This window comes from Vanacampus margaritifer, chromosome 1 (assembly GCF_051991255.1).
Source record: "Vanacampus margaritifer isolate UIUO_Vmar chromosome 1, RoL_Vmar_1.0, whole genome shotgun sequence".
Taxonomy (NCBI): domain Eukaryota; kingdom Metazoa; phylum Chordata; class Actinopteri; order Syngnathiformes; family Syngnathidae; genus Vanacampus; species Vanacampus margaritifer.
The window spans coordinates 59,077,144-59,091,403 of NC_135432.1; the positions used below are offsets into that span (position 1 = coordinate 59,077,144).

The 14,260-nt window shown below is 40.1% G+C and overlaps 1 protein-coding gene across 3 annotated transcripts in view; it reads left to right on the forward strand.

The window, feature by feature from the left end:
* Positions 1–12,071, forward strand: part of ltk (leukocyte receptor tyrosine kinase) — a 50,869-nt gene extending 38,798 nt beyond the window's left edge. For 2 of the 3 annotated variants that reach the window (XM_077557746.1, XM_077557729.1), the window contains exons 20-29: positions 557–743; positions 2,468–2,558; positions 2,751–2,815; positions 6,133–6,262; positions 6,334–6,431; positions 6,781–6,873; positions 7,455–7,556; positions 10,350–10,484; positions 10,583–10,673; positions 10,833–12,071. In XM_077557746.1, the coding sequence (XP_077413872.1) occupies positions 557–743; positions 2,468–2,558; positions 2,751–2,815; positions 6,133–6,262; positions 6,334–6,431; positions 6,781–6,873; positions 7,455–7,556; positions 10,350–10,484; positions 10,583–10,673; positions 10,833–11,765 (1,925 nt within the window). In that variant the 3' untranslated portion in view covers positions 11,766–12,071. The remainder of the gene's footprint in view (positions 1–556; positions 744–2,467; positions 2,559–2,750; positions 2,816–6,132; positions 6,263–6,333; positions 6,432–6,780; positions 6,874–7,454; positions 7,557–10,349; positions 10,485–10,582; positions 10,674–10,832) is intronic. The other variant, XM_077557737.1, reaches the window with a different exon arrangement.
* Positions 12,072–14,260: the final 2,189 nt, after the last annotated feature.

The window sequence follows — 14,260 nt, forward strand, 5'->3', positions numbered from 1 at the left end:
ACCATCCTCCTCCTCCTTTCACCTCCTCTACCCTCCATCTCTTCCGTCCTCATCCTCACCCCCCCCCCTCCCTCGAGACCCTCGCATCTGCACCGGGCGCTGGCTCGACGGCACCTCTTACCTGCACGCAACGTCCCCCTCCCTGGCAGACTACCAACCTGCATCGGGGCCGCGGCGGGTGAGTCCCAGCTCCGTGGTGTAGTCGAGGATTTGTAGCATTGGAGGAGCGCCCGCATATGCATCCCTTACGTATAATGTGGAAAGTGGCAGTACAGTGTTCCCCCATATATTAGCTATATTGCTAATTATGTTTGTGAAAAGGCTGTTTTATTAAGTTTAAAATGTGTTTTAAAAAGGTCATTCAAAAAAAAACGTGGCTTTGCGGTGGGTCTGGAACGTATCGCCCACAATAAATGGGGGTTCACTGTATTTGCATTGGAATGTTTTCAAGGGTTGCTTGTGTTACCGCTTCCTTTTCCAAATTCCATACAAGGGAACTTTTCTTGGCTGTAAATACATTTGAAATATTGTTCTTTTGTTCTGCTATTGTCCCCAGTGTGGCATCGCTGGAAAAATGATTTGCAAGCAGTGAGTCGCCGCCTGCAGAGCCCCGAGTACAAGCTGAGTAAGATCCGCACGTCCACCATCATGACCGACTACAACCCCAACTACTGCTTCACTGGGAAGGCCTCGGCGCTAAGTGAGCTGAAGGAAGTGCCGCGCAAAAACATCACACTGCTCAGGTAATATAATAATATAATATAATTCCTTCAATGAATTTGTTCCTATAATGATTCAGAAGGATTGTCCTACGCTGTTATCATGTTTATGAATCAAATACAATGACATCCACTACATGTCCACAGAGCTCAGAATCAAATCCACCAAAATTGCGTTGCGCAACGTGCACCACAACTTAGACCGGCTTTTAACTGTTCTGAAGTATAGTTTGCTTTCTGTCAATAAATTGTCATGTGTGCCAGGGGCGTTTAATAGAAAACTCCCGTGGTCGAACAGAAAACACAGAGAGGTGCAACGCGGTCTGCCAAATTCCCAAATGGGATGAACTTGCCCCGGAATGAAGATGCATGTTATGATTGTGTTTTAGGTTGGGCTGTTGGGTCAGTAGGTCATGGAGTCATTGTGTTATGATGTTGTCAGTTGCTTATGCAGTTACTATGTCCCCTATTATGGCAACGTATAAAGATAATGTATTAGCCACTCATAAATTGTCAAATTTTATGTGGTTACTAAGTGTTGTATGATGATGAAGTATTAGCCACTCCCAGTTTAAAGTTCAAGTACTGAAGTACCACTGATTGTCACACCCACCTAAGTGTGGCGAAATCCGCATTTGACCCATCCCCTGAGGGAGCGGTGAGCAGCAGCAGGGGCCGCGCTCGGGAATCATTTGGTGATCTAACCTCCCAATTCCGATCCTTAATGCTGAGTGTCAAGCAGGGTGGTCCCATTTTTATAGTCTTTTGTATGATCCGGCCAGGTATTGAACCCACAACCTCCCAGTCTCAGGGCGGACACTCTGATCTGGTTAGTCTTATGTAGTTACTATGTCTCTTATGATCATGTTTGATGATGATGTATTAACGCTCAGTTTGTTTAGTCTTATGCAGTTACTATGTCCCATATGATGGCAATGCATGATGATGATGTATTGGCCACTCTTAGATTGTCTAATTTTATGTGGTTACTATGTGCCTTATGATGATAAGGTATGATAATGATGTATTAGCCACTCCCAGTTTGTCTAGTTTTATGTTGTTACTATGTCCCTTATGTTCATAATGTATGATGATGATGATTTGTTAACTATGTTTGTTTAGCCTTATGCAGTTACCATCTCCCTTATGATAATGTATGATGATGATGTATGTGTTACCATCTCCCAAGTTTGTTTAGTCTTATGTAGTTACTATGTCGCTTATGATAATGTATTAGCCACTCTTAGTTTGTCTAGTCATTCTTATTTTGTCATACAGGCCTTTATTCTATTATATAGAATTGTGCGTTGCCATAGCGAGAGTTACTGAATGACACTTTTGTCAGTATGTTGAGGTTTCTCTCAGCATGTCGAGATTTGGGTCCTAAATCACGTAACAAAGTGCCCGTTTTTGACACCTACAGCACCTGCCTACGAAGAAAGGGCCCTGAATGTTCATCAGTGGTTGTTTTGTTTTGTTTTTATGAATTTTAACACAAAATTATTTGGGGGTGTCTCAGCACATCTACAATAATAGCCTTAATGAAGCCACTGATCACTGACATAGTTAATTGGGGGCGGATGCCTTGAAGCATAGCCTGACGGGCCGCCAGGCATATAGAACTCTGGGGGAAACACTGTCTTCAACGAAATGTAATGAGTTCGATTTTTAAAACCACTTCTTAGAACCACTTCTGCAATCTCTAAATGCCCTGCTTGTTTTTATTTTTATGCGCTTTGTACTTGCAGAGCTCTTGGCCACGGCGCCTTCGGTGAGGTGTATGAGGGTCAGGTCCTCGGGATGAACGCCGATAACGGCCCCATGCAGGTGGCCATAAAGGTCAGCTACCATTCACAATGTGCAACTTAACGCTCGATGACAGCTCATCAGCGGGAGTGATGTTCATTACACATAATCCACTCAGCGGAGTGTTCCTGCTCATGCAAAGGTCACACGTGCAGAGGAGACACATTGAAGCGATGCATTTCATTTAATGACGCTCACCTGAAGATTCTTCTTTCTCTTCCGCAGACTCTTCCTGAAATCTGCTCGGAACAAGATGAAATGGATTTCCTTATGGAGGCGCTGATTATGAGGTACACATCCCGCGTCAGCGTAATCACACATGGATAGGTTGTCAAAAAAATCAGCTCATCTGTGATTTTGCAAATGCGTGGCAGTTTACTTATCAAGAAAAAACAAAGGCTGTTCCAGCTATTTTTTGCCATTAAGATCATCCTCTCCTCTCCAAACTTCTGTCACTCGCTTCTCATCACATACTTCTGCTTTACATAACAGTATCTGTCCTTACTTGGCCTCATCAATTATTGCAGAGCTACATGTCGTGTTTTTATTCTCCATACGCATCCGTCACCTTCCAGCTACAGTCCAACATCAGCATGAACCCTTTGAGGGTTGTTTCATGTTCACAGGCACTCCCCTTAATAGCCTTTCTGTGCATAGTGGGAGCTTTGCTAATGTGAGCTTGACTGATTATCTTCTGCGCTATAATGACTTGTACGTCCGCCACTGCGCTCATCTTTGCTCCCATCCGCCAAACGACATAAAGATTGGGTCTTAATACTCCTCCTGTCAGTGCTCGAACCGCCTCATGGGAGTTTTGATCAAATGAATGCGCGTATTGTACATTCATTCCAGGTACACACGCAGAAGACTTTTTGGCAGATAGAGCTCATTTTCATTAATCAGCCAGTGCTTTTTTCTTCTTTTTTTTTTGGACATTTGGAGATCCCTTTGTGATGTAAAGTGTGTGATAGAATGATTTATTGGCCTTATTTTTCATAGGCATGGGGAAGGGGGTGTGGGGGGGATCAGTGCGCGTTAATGTTGTAGATAAAAAGTGCATGCATTTGTGACAATCAGTCACTTTAACTTTAAACTGGGAGTGGCTAATACTTCATCATCATACATTGCCATCATAAGGGACATAGTAACTACATAAGACTAAACAAACTGCGTAAATACATCACCATCATACATTATGAACATAAGGTACATAGTAACAGCATAAGACTAGCAAACTGGGAGTGGCTAATACATCATCATCACAAGGCACATAGTAACCACAAAAAATTGACAATTTGTATACATTGCCATCATATTGACATAGTAACTGTATACGCAACTGACAACATCATAACACAATGTGGGGAAAATACAAGGCCACACAGAAACTGCCAGGTTGAACATTCAATATTTAACAGTCAGGACATCTTTGCTGCGAGCAGAGGTGGCAAAAGTGCTCGCACTCTTGTTACTTAAGAAGTACAGATGCTGGTCTAAAAAGCACTCAAGTCCAAGCACTGATTCTACTTCTATACTTAAGTATAAAAGTAAGTACATACTATGTAATGTGATTCAGTTAAAGTAAAAAGTGAAAAAATATGTTGTCTGTTAATTATATACAATGCCTGTTTTGATCACTTGGTACAAAAAAATCTTTGCATGCATAATTTTTTAACTTATATAGTGCTTTTACTGAGAATTAACAAAAATAAATACATCTAAATAAACAAGTGATAACAACAACAAAAAAAGCCTCTTTTTATTTTTTTACTGCTTGTAAAAGATCTCAACCGCAGTTGACTTTATATCTCTCTCTACTCGCGTCCTTTTTTCTTTGCAAAATCATCCGTGAAGGTTAGAAAAAGCAAATGACCTTTTGACCATGTAAGGACAGTATGTCAATTACTGGTAACAAATTGAGATTTGCAAGTACTGATCCCACTTATTGGTTCCGGGCCGATATCTAGCCTTCTAGGTATTGGTACATCTCGTGGGCGTTTGATCAGGAAGTAGAAATTAGAAGAATAGAAAATTGGCATTCATTTCAGGCAATTTTTCATTTTATATTTATTTTAGAGAGCGTGATATGAAACATCAGTCTAAAGCAGATGTACACTGAAAATAAAGTGGTGTACATTCTCCTTTCCAATATACAGACAGACAAATAATATGTCTTTGTATGAATAACCTTTTAGCACACGGCTCATTGTCCTAATCATGACCTGAGTGTCAAAATGAACGCCTGTGAGAGAAACCATCCTCTCACCACTCAACCCGTCCAGATGTGTTCCTCCTTGTCTCAAAACACCGAAATGATCAGCTCTGCAGATAACAGCCATCCAGCAGAAAACCTGACTAGCTTATAAATGATTCCGTACCGGGTCTGTTTTGTTTCTTATTCTTTTTTTCATCTAGCGGCGGCTTTAGTGGATATTCTCAAACTGAGGATGAACTCTATTTTTTATGTTTTATTCCTTACTTTCTTGTCTTTCTTGAAAGAGGAAAGACCGTGTTCCTATTCTGAATAAAGCTGCTTTTCTCAACGTGGTTTTAAAGCAACAAAAAATGGTTCGCAAAATAACAGCTTCAAATTTGTTTTGGGGTGACAAGGACGGCATAAGGACAAGGTATGTCGTTTATACCTTTGTCTTCCCCCTTTGCTGGTCTTGAATATTGGTGGGCCAATCAGCTGGTGCAAATATATCTCAAGCTTAAAATTATGTTTTATTTGGGGAGCTAGGAACAAAACACTTACTGCAGTAAAAGATACAACAAACAAAATGCACATGCGCATGAGCTTACCACCGTACAGGAAGCGTACATTTATCAAAATTTGTATTGACGTAACTGAAGCTGGAGCCTTGGTGACACACTGGACTGGTGGCTAGTCAATCTCAGGGGTGTCCAAAGTCTGGCCCAGGGGCCATTTGTGGCCTGTTGCATGTTTATTATTGTTAGGGAAACAAGCTGGCTGTGTTCACTCCCATAATGGCGCAAACACCCATTTCTACCTGCTCGTGTTTACGAAAACACCAAAAGAAAGAAAACTCCATCCATGCACAGTTAGACCGTGCTAGACTTGCACCGGGCAGAAAAATAACGTTGAAAGATGGCACACTATTTTTTATAAATTAAAAATAACAATGGAACAAAAGCTGAATGGTACAAGACATCACACTTTTTATTTGAAACATTTTTGTTCAGGTAGAAATAAAGTTTAATGATTTTTTTTTTCATTTAAAACTGTAAATAAATGTGAATGTTATAAGATATCACCCAAATTTTCAATGTATTTATTTATCTATTTATTTATTTTATTTATTATTTATTGTTATGATTATTATTCATTTTTAATTCATTTATTTATATATTCATTTATTTTTTAATAATTTTTTTACCACATTATTATTAATACTGCGATTGGCTAGTGATCAGTCTAGAGTGTAGCTCACCTGCGACCCTAATGAGGATAAGAAGAAAATAAAATAAATGGATGGATGGACTAATACAACATTTTTGCTTTATCACTGCTACACCAAGATGAAATTTAGTTTTCTTTAAAAACAACAACAACAAAAACATTTTTTATGACTCTGTGTACCTGCAGTAAGTTCAACCACGAGAACATCGTACGCTGCATCGGCGTCAGTCTCAACATCCTGCCACGTTTCATCCTGCTGGAATTGATGACCGGAGGTGACATGAAGAGCTTCCTGAGGCAGAACAGGCCTCAACGCGTACGTCATCTCACCCGCGCCTCACTTTATGCGTGTTGCACCATTATTAACGTGAACTGTGCTTCTTTCAGGGACAAGCGCCTTCTCTCAGCATGCACGAGCTGTTGCAGATGGCCAGAGACATTGCACGTGGTTGCCGCTACTTGGAGGAGAATCACTTCATACACAGGTGCTGATAAAGTGGACAACCCCTTTGAAACCATGCAACAATTATTAAGCCTTACAAACTGTCATATGTGACCCGTTGAGAAACTTGACAGCATCAAAAACACCCTAAGGTCCTATTTTCATGCCCAGCACAAGTGTAGTGCAGAGTGCACACAGAAATGTACGATCTGGGTGGGGCTTGCACGAATCTGCAAAAAATACCAAAACTAAATCCAGCCTGCCCCTGCGCAGATTTATTTCCAAGCGTCGAGCCAGATTTGCACTAGGCACGAAAATAGACCCAAGTGCTGTTTGTTTGCAATTTTCTATAACAACTTACAGTGTGTGTTTTCATTAATATGTTCATATAGAGATATCGCTGCTCGAAATTGCCTTCTTACGTGCCCTGGACCGGAAAGGGTGGCCAAGATCGGAGACTTTGGGATGGCCAGAGACATTTACAGGTTTGGATGCTAATGTGCTAATGCTATACCACATCTCATTATTAATCAAGTTGAAATCTCCAAACATGGTCATTTAAAAAGAAGTCTATTAAGATCGTTTAATACATTTATAAGTGCAAGTAATAGTTTGCCAGAAAAGGTCAGAAGACATGAATTGTGAAGTATTGAGTACGACATGTGTGGTTATGGATTTCTTTTTTTTGCATTTTCCTTTCCAATTTTAGTGAATGGGAAACGATGAGAAGAATTACCCTTTTATTTGACATCTGGAATGTGCTACCCAAGTACTTTGATTTTATGTTGAACAACAGCGTACAATAGCTTCCATGGTTTGTGGAAACTTTTAACTACTAAATTTACAAGTCTTGTAAATTTGGTCACAAAATAAGGAACATTAATGTCACAGAGTAAACATATTGAGCTGAGTATTTAGCAAAAGTCCATGACTTTCTTTGCCTTCTCTTGTCAAGGATTAGAATCATTAGCATATATTTAAAAAAAATAAAAAAAGCCAATTCAATTTGATTTATTTCCCTTTTGTTTTATGTAGCTATTTATTATTTCATATTTTTGGTGTCCAGAGCCAGCTACTACAGGAAAGGTGGTCGCGCCATGCTGCCAGTCAAGTGGATGCCGCCGGAGGCTTTCATGGAGGGAATTTTCACCTGCAAGACTGATACATGGTGAACACACACACACACACACACACCATAATATACGGTACTATACACTCACCGGACACAACTATAGGTACACCTGCACAGACAGAAATATATATATTTTTAACTCATTCACTGCCATTGACGGCTATAGACGTCAAAAGTTCATTTGAACTATTTCTATTAGTTTATTTCCCACTTTTGTTAACAAGAGTATGAAAACCTAGAAATTTTGTTTTATTGTACATTTAGAACAGATATAAAATCTGTGATTAATCGTGAATTAACTAGTGAAGTCATGCGATTAATTCCGATTACAAATTTTAATCGCCTGACGCCCCTAATTTTTTAATAATCTTTTCTTTTCTTTTTTTAATCTTTTCTTTTTTCAAATAATCAAAATAACTAGTGAAGTCATGCGATTAATTACAATTAAAAATTGTAATTGGCTGACGCCCCTAATTTTTTATAATCTTTTCTTCTTTTTTTTTTTTAAAAAAAAAAAAAAGAAAAGATGAAAAAAATTAATTAACAAAAGTGGGCAAAAAATTTAACTAATAGAGAATTTTTTTTTTTTTACGTCTGTAGCCGTCAATGGCAGTAAATGAGATAATATGGTGCTTAGCATTTCTCTATCACTCAACTACTGTTAAATCCCATGAATAACACTCTTTTTTTGTTTTTGCAGAAAAATATATTTTTAAAAAAGTGTGAAAAGCATTTACACTTTATTGGTACGTTTTAAATCTTTATCCTTTCATATTATTCACTCTGATTATAAGGTTACACAAGTACAGAGAAAAAAAAAGGCTTTTTACGGGAGGGGGTGGGGTGGGTTATTATACATGGGTACTCACTGGATTTTACGGTATGCTGGAAAAGCCCGAGTCATTTATTACAACTCCCTTGCATTTGACCTCATTAATGTTAATCCATCGCCACTTATAAATGCGTCCCACTGAGGCAGGTGTCATGTTCTTGGATGCGGTATGTTCGCATTGACGTCTACTTAGAAGGTTTTCCTTTCAATTAAAAACAGACAATAAACTTATTTATTATGCCCATGAAAAAGAACCCGGGGTGCAATCCTGTGAGGGAACGTACTAATGAATCTAAACCAGATGTTGCTTCATAAAGGAAAAATCCTCATCGTCACGAAAGCAAATGTCTGTTATCTTCCAGTAAATGACATCATAATTACAAGAGTCACTTTTGGAAGTGTTGCTTGAGGGGAAACTAGCATTGCGGTCAAGAACAGCAACCATATGGACACAACTGTCAGGGTGTGAACGCAAAACACAAGCCAGACATAAAGCAGGGGCTACATAAATACTCAAAAAAATAGAGAAGGAAAAATAACCTTTGGACTATATAACTTTGTGGTGACCCAGAACAAAAAAAAAAGAAGCAACACATGACCGTCATTCTTCACTGAAACAAAAAAAACACACTGTGCTCACATTTTTCCACTGATAGTCCAATACAAGAGCTAAATTACACATTCTGCTTTTACGAATCGAATAATGCTCCGTTTTGATTGACACAAAAGTATATGAATTTAACAATAGGTTTGTTATTATAGCGTCCAGTGGCAAAGAACAGCAGCACGCAGAAACGGTTCCAAAAAAAAACAACAACACTTTATTGTTACATTAATACCTCCATCTGAGTGTTATTGTTATTGTAGCAACTGGCATTCCAACAGCTCTGCTCTTGTTTTGGATTTCACGAGACTGCTTTTAGATGTTGTGGTTGGTGTGTGGCATTAGTGCTCATTTCATGCTTAAATGAACAAAGGAGGAAACGCAGAGCTGCACGGGGGATTCTTTGACAATGTGTGACTCAGCCTTCAGATGATTGCCACAACAATATTATTTGTTTATTCACATTCAGTCCACGTTGAGCTTGATTAATCAACAGCTACATAGACTTCATTGAGCGAGTCATTTTATAGCAGGGAAACATTCTTAAAGGATACATATTATGGGTTAAGTATACCTGGTAGTTTTTCTAATGAGAAATGGGGGTGGCCGGGTTTAAATGTGATTGGAAAATTATGTTTTGGTTGTTTTATGTTGTTTGCTGCCTGAAATAAATGAATTAATCAAATGGGAAAGAATGAATGAATGACATCACAGTGCCTATGATGTGCGAAGTGCTTGCGAACGTCACATGACCAAACCCAGACAACAGGTCGGCCATGATTGGTTGTTACCTGAGCACTTAGGCACTGTGATGTCATTTTTGAGTCCACAGCAAGGGGCAAAATGGCCGCCTCCAGGTGGATTTTGCTGTGTGTATATATATATATATATGTGTGTGTGTTCTGTTGCTTTTATTTCCATTTATTTTTTATTTAATTTTCCAATCATATTTTTTATATCTAATTTTATAGTCATTTATTTATTTTTTTAATTTTGGCGGTTTTGGTCCTCCATACATAGAACTTCTTAAGGACATTTTTGAGTTGACTTCCCCTTTAAATGATCTTTTTTTATTTTTTAGATTACAACTTTATTGACGGAGAGGTGTAGTAGGTAGAGAAACTATGTTTGGGCTGGTTCCTTTTAGGTCAGAGTGCAAAATGGTTTACTCACAGTCACACAAATAGGCAGATGACAAAAGATTTACTTGATTGTTTAATTTCACGCTTGACGGGCGAGCAGGCACTCCACAGACCCAGCTGTACGGAAACAAGCCATTTCAAAGTCGATTTTCCAAAACAGTCCCCATTAAATAAAAGACGAAGTCTAAAGAAACACCAGTAAAAAGCATTGTAGGAAGTCATGTGAAGTAGATGTGCGGCTCCCCCTACAGGTCGTTTGGAGTACTGCTATGGGAGATCCTTTCTTTGGGCTACATGCCTTACCCTTGTAAGACCAACCAGGAGGTACTGGAGTTTGTGACCAGTGGAGGTCGGATGGACCCCCCAGAGGGCTGCCCGGGCCCAGTGTGAGTGCTCACAACACAGCAAAAACAAAAGAAAAAGATTCGACTTTGAAATCCCATTCAAGCTAAACAACAGATAGTTGTGTATGTTTACTGTTTAGTTATCGAATCATGACCCAGTGCTGGCAGCATTGTCCTGAACATCGGCCCAACTTCTCCACTATACTCGAGAGGATCAACTACTGCACTCAGGTACACTTTATGGCACCTGATGAGTTTGGATTACATCATTCCGAGGGCTGTGGTTATTATTGTGGTATTATTTCACACGTGAAAGCACTCTGACTGGAAACTATGAGATGAATGAAAAGTCTGTTGCAATTCATCTTCCCGTCTCACTTGTCACATCAGGACCCAGATGTGATCAACACGCCTCTCCCGGTGGAATATCGGCCCACCGCGGACGACGATAGCGCCGCCGTCATCCGCCCGTCCGACAGCACGCCCACCAGTTTCGCTCCTCTTCCCGCCTCCTCGGCCCTTCTCCCGCAGCCCGCCAAACCTTGTCTTCTCCTTCAGGGAGTCCCGCCCGTGCAGCGCGAGGCCACGCCATGCCGCGAGGTGCCCCCGGATCCCTCCTGGGCTGAGGCGGCCCCGGCGGCCTTGCCCGAGCATCCCTTGCGCCAAACTAGTACCGCAAACAGCTCCTGTTCGGGAAGCCAGCGGCCGAAGAACAAAACTAAGAATTTGTGGAACCCGACGTACGGCTCCTGGGTCTTGGAAAGCTTGAAGGGCAAGAAGACCCTGGCTCACACTCAGTCCGTGCCCCTCTCAAGTCCATCTCAGCCCGCCTCCGAGTGCAAGCGGGCAGGTTGCGAGAGCTCAAAGTGCTCCCACCTCGAACCTCTCGCATCGCCCTCCTGCCAGCTTCCAGCCACACTGAGCACGCCCCACAGTAAGAGCCAAAGCAGCGCCGCCCCCTCAAAGGGGGGCGCGGACCTCGCCAAGCTGCAGAGTTTCCCCTGCGGAAACGTCAATTACGCCTACGACGAGCAAAGCTACGAAGCAGAAAGCTTACCGTTGATGGGCCAGACCAAAACCCCGGAAGCCATCAAAAACACCAACTCCGCCCCCAGCATGTCCTCTGGGACGGGCCTGGGGTTGGCGCTGGGCTTCTACACATCCTCCTCCTCTTCCTCTTCCTGCATGCCCAAGCTGCTGCTCAAGCGCCACGCCAGCTACGGGCACGAAGACGTGAGGAGACACACCAAAGCTGAGAAGCCGGCACGGGACCGAGACTCGGGCTTCTCTCTGTCCGAGGACCTCAGCGTCATGCCAATCTGAGAGTCAACATCATTTTTTTTTTTAAGACCTATCCTCATGAGTAATTACAAATATTTTTAGATAGATGCATTGTGCAGTTAGTATATATTTTTTTTATCCTTTTTTTTTTTTTTTTTTTTACATCAAAGGTTCCTGCCATCTTAACAGAGAAGAGGTGCTGACTTTCTTTATCGACTGTGCCAGCCAGGTGAGTGATTTGAGCTCATGTAATGGGTCCGATGATTACAATGCTGGAAGGAGACCCTTATACACTCCTCTGCACTGTGATTTAGAGAGCTGGACTCTTTCATTTGTTTCCTTTTTTTTTTTTTTTTTTTTTTTTTTTTTTTTAAACCGTCCCGTTCGGCTGCTGGGTTATGCAGCGTGGTGGATACAGGAGACTTTGATATACTACCACTGTTGTTGGTATTAAGATGGCTGTTTATTGGACATGCATTTGGAACAGAGTTACATTTGAGTTGACCTCATCATGTGCTTCTTATTCCAATCAAATTGTCGCCAGAATGCTGAGATATTTTTTGACTTCACAAAATAACAAATTGGGGGGTGGGGGGGCTCGTTCTGAAGGGATAAATGTGAAAACACCCTACTTCATAACGTCGGCAATAATGTGTATTTTTTTATACTGAGATGGTTTTGAAACAAGATAGCAGTGTGTCTATGATGACATAGCAGTTTTTATACCATGTAGCCATTTTCTTGCTGGCTTTTAGAGGTTAAATCGGGGGTGGGAAGAATATGGCCCGCGGGCCACATGCTGAAATACAGTCGTACCTTGACTTATGAGTTAAATTCTGTAGAAGCTTGCTCGTACCTCCAATTTCAGCTTAACCAAAAAAACATTGACCAAGTGACAGTTCGTAGTGTAAGTATAGAGGCGCATCAATCAATTAATCAACAACTGATGGAATCGATTAGCAAAACTGTTTTGATAAAAATGGAACATTTTTTATCTTGAAATGTTCTGTTTGAAATGAATGTTTAACTACAGGGATGGGAATAAAAAAAAATGTTTTGTCGAATTTATATTTATTTCATCAGCAGAAAAAAATAATTGACAGATTGATCGATTGCAGCTCTGCTAGTAAGTCAGGGTACCCACACTGTACTTGATTCAATAATTGCAGTTTTAAATGATCAGCTGTAAATAATGTTTTTTTCCCCCCAATAATTAATTATAATTAAATTCGCTATGAATGATAACAATTTCAAATGAAAATGAATTAACTTACACATTTTGACTTCAAAGTTTTTCTCACTCGCTTTTTAAAAAAAATATATTATTTTTTAATTATTGACTGAAACTGTAAAAATGTCGCCAATAAACATTGAACTTTAGAAGGGATGTGTGCACGTCTGTCCAACTTGCTGGACAAAGCCAGATGAGCTCCATTTTGAGCCCTTGAACTAAGCAAAATGAGTTGGCTAAACTAAGCTCAGCTAAATTAAGAATATTTGTCAAAATGCTGACATTCCACTTGAAGGAAAGATGTTTTTGTGTTCATTTATGTTCATTTGGTGTAGCATGTAGCTATAAAGGTATTTAGCTTTAACATATTGATAAAACAGTATGGATGATGACAGCTGTGAAATAGTAGCTTTTTTTTTTTTACTCGCATCTATACACTGGACTAACATTTGTATTTTTATTTTATTTTTAGTAAGGTATACGGTATATCGCCTTTTTTCCAGTCAATCACTGCCATTGGATATTACAACACAAGAGTTGTTGTAGTAGCCACGTTTACTCAGCAGGGGGAGGTATTCAGCTGTCACATACACAACAAGCTGCTCCATTCGTGTATGCTTTGCCACACGAAAAATGTGTTGAGTATTTATGATTATTGTTGTGGATTGTTCCTCAGTAATCAATCTCCACTAATAAATGTTTGTATTTTTAGAATATGGGTTACATACGGGTTGTAATTTTTGTATGTTTTGAACCTGCTGTTTAGTTGCTTGATGAGAGGTTGGACGTTTTTGGTCAGATGTGAAACATGGTTTCATGAGTGCGGCCATCTTGGAAATGGAAGTTAGCCTAGCTTGTTGCACTAACAAAAAGTGCTCAGTACAGTAATACACTGAACCAAATTAGAAGTAAACCTTGATTTATATCTGTGTTCAACTTAAAGATAGAACTACAGTGGGCTAAAAGGAAGAAGCTAGCCTGACTGTTACCGTACCTGGTAACTACATTGTGGATAATCTCACAACGATAAATGAAACAATCTGGCCTTTGTGGAGTTCGGTCGGAAGGGAAGGAAATGCTAAATATGTGTCCCGATAGTCCATATGCGTGTACCTTTAAATGTAAACCCGAGGCACATTGTCTAACACTGTTTGTACATTTTATTTGTACATTTTATTTCCCATTGAGTTGTGATATTTGCAAAGTGTGAACGCTATGCAACGTACCTGTCTTTCACACTCGCATCTAACCACAATGTGCCCAAACTTAATAAACGTATACTAAGCTTATTAGTGTTTATTTGTTA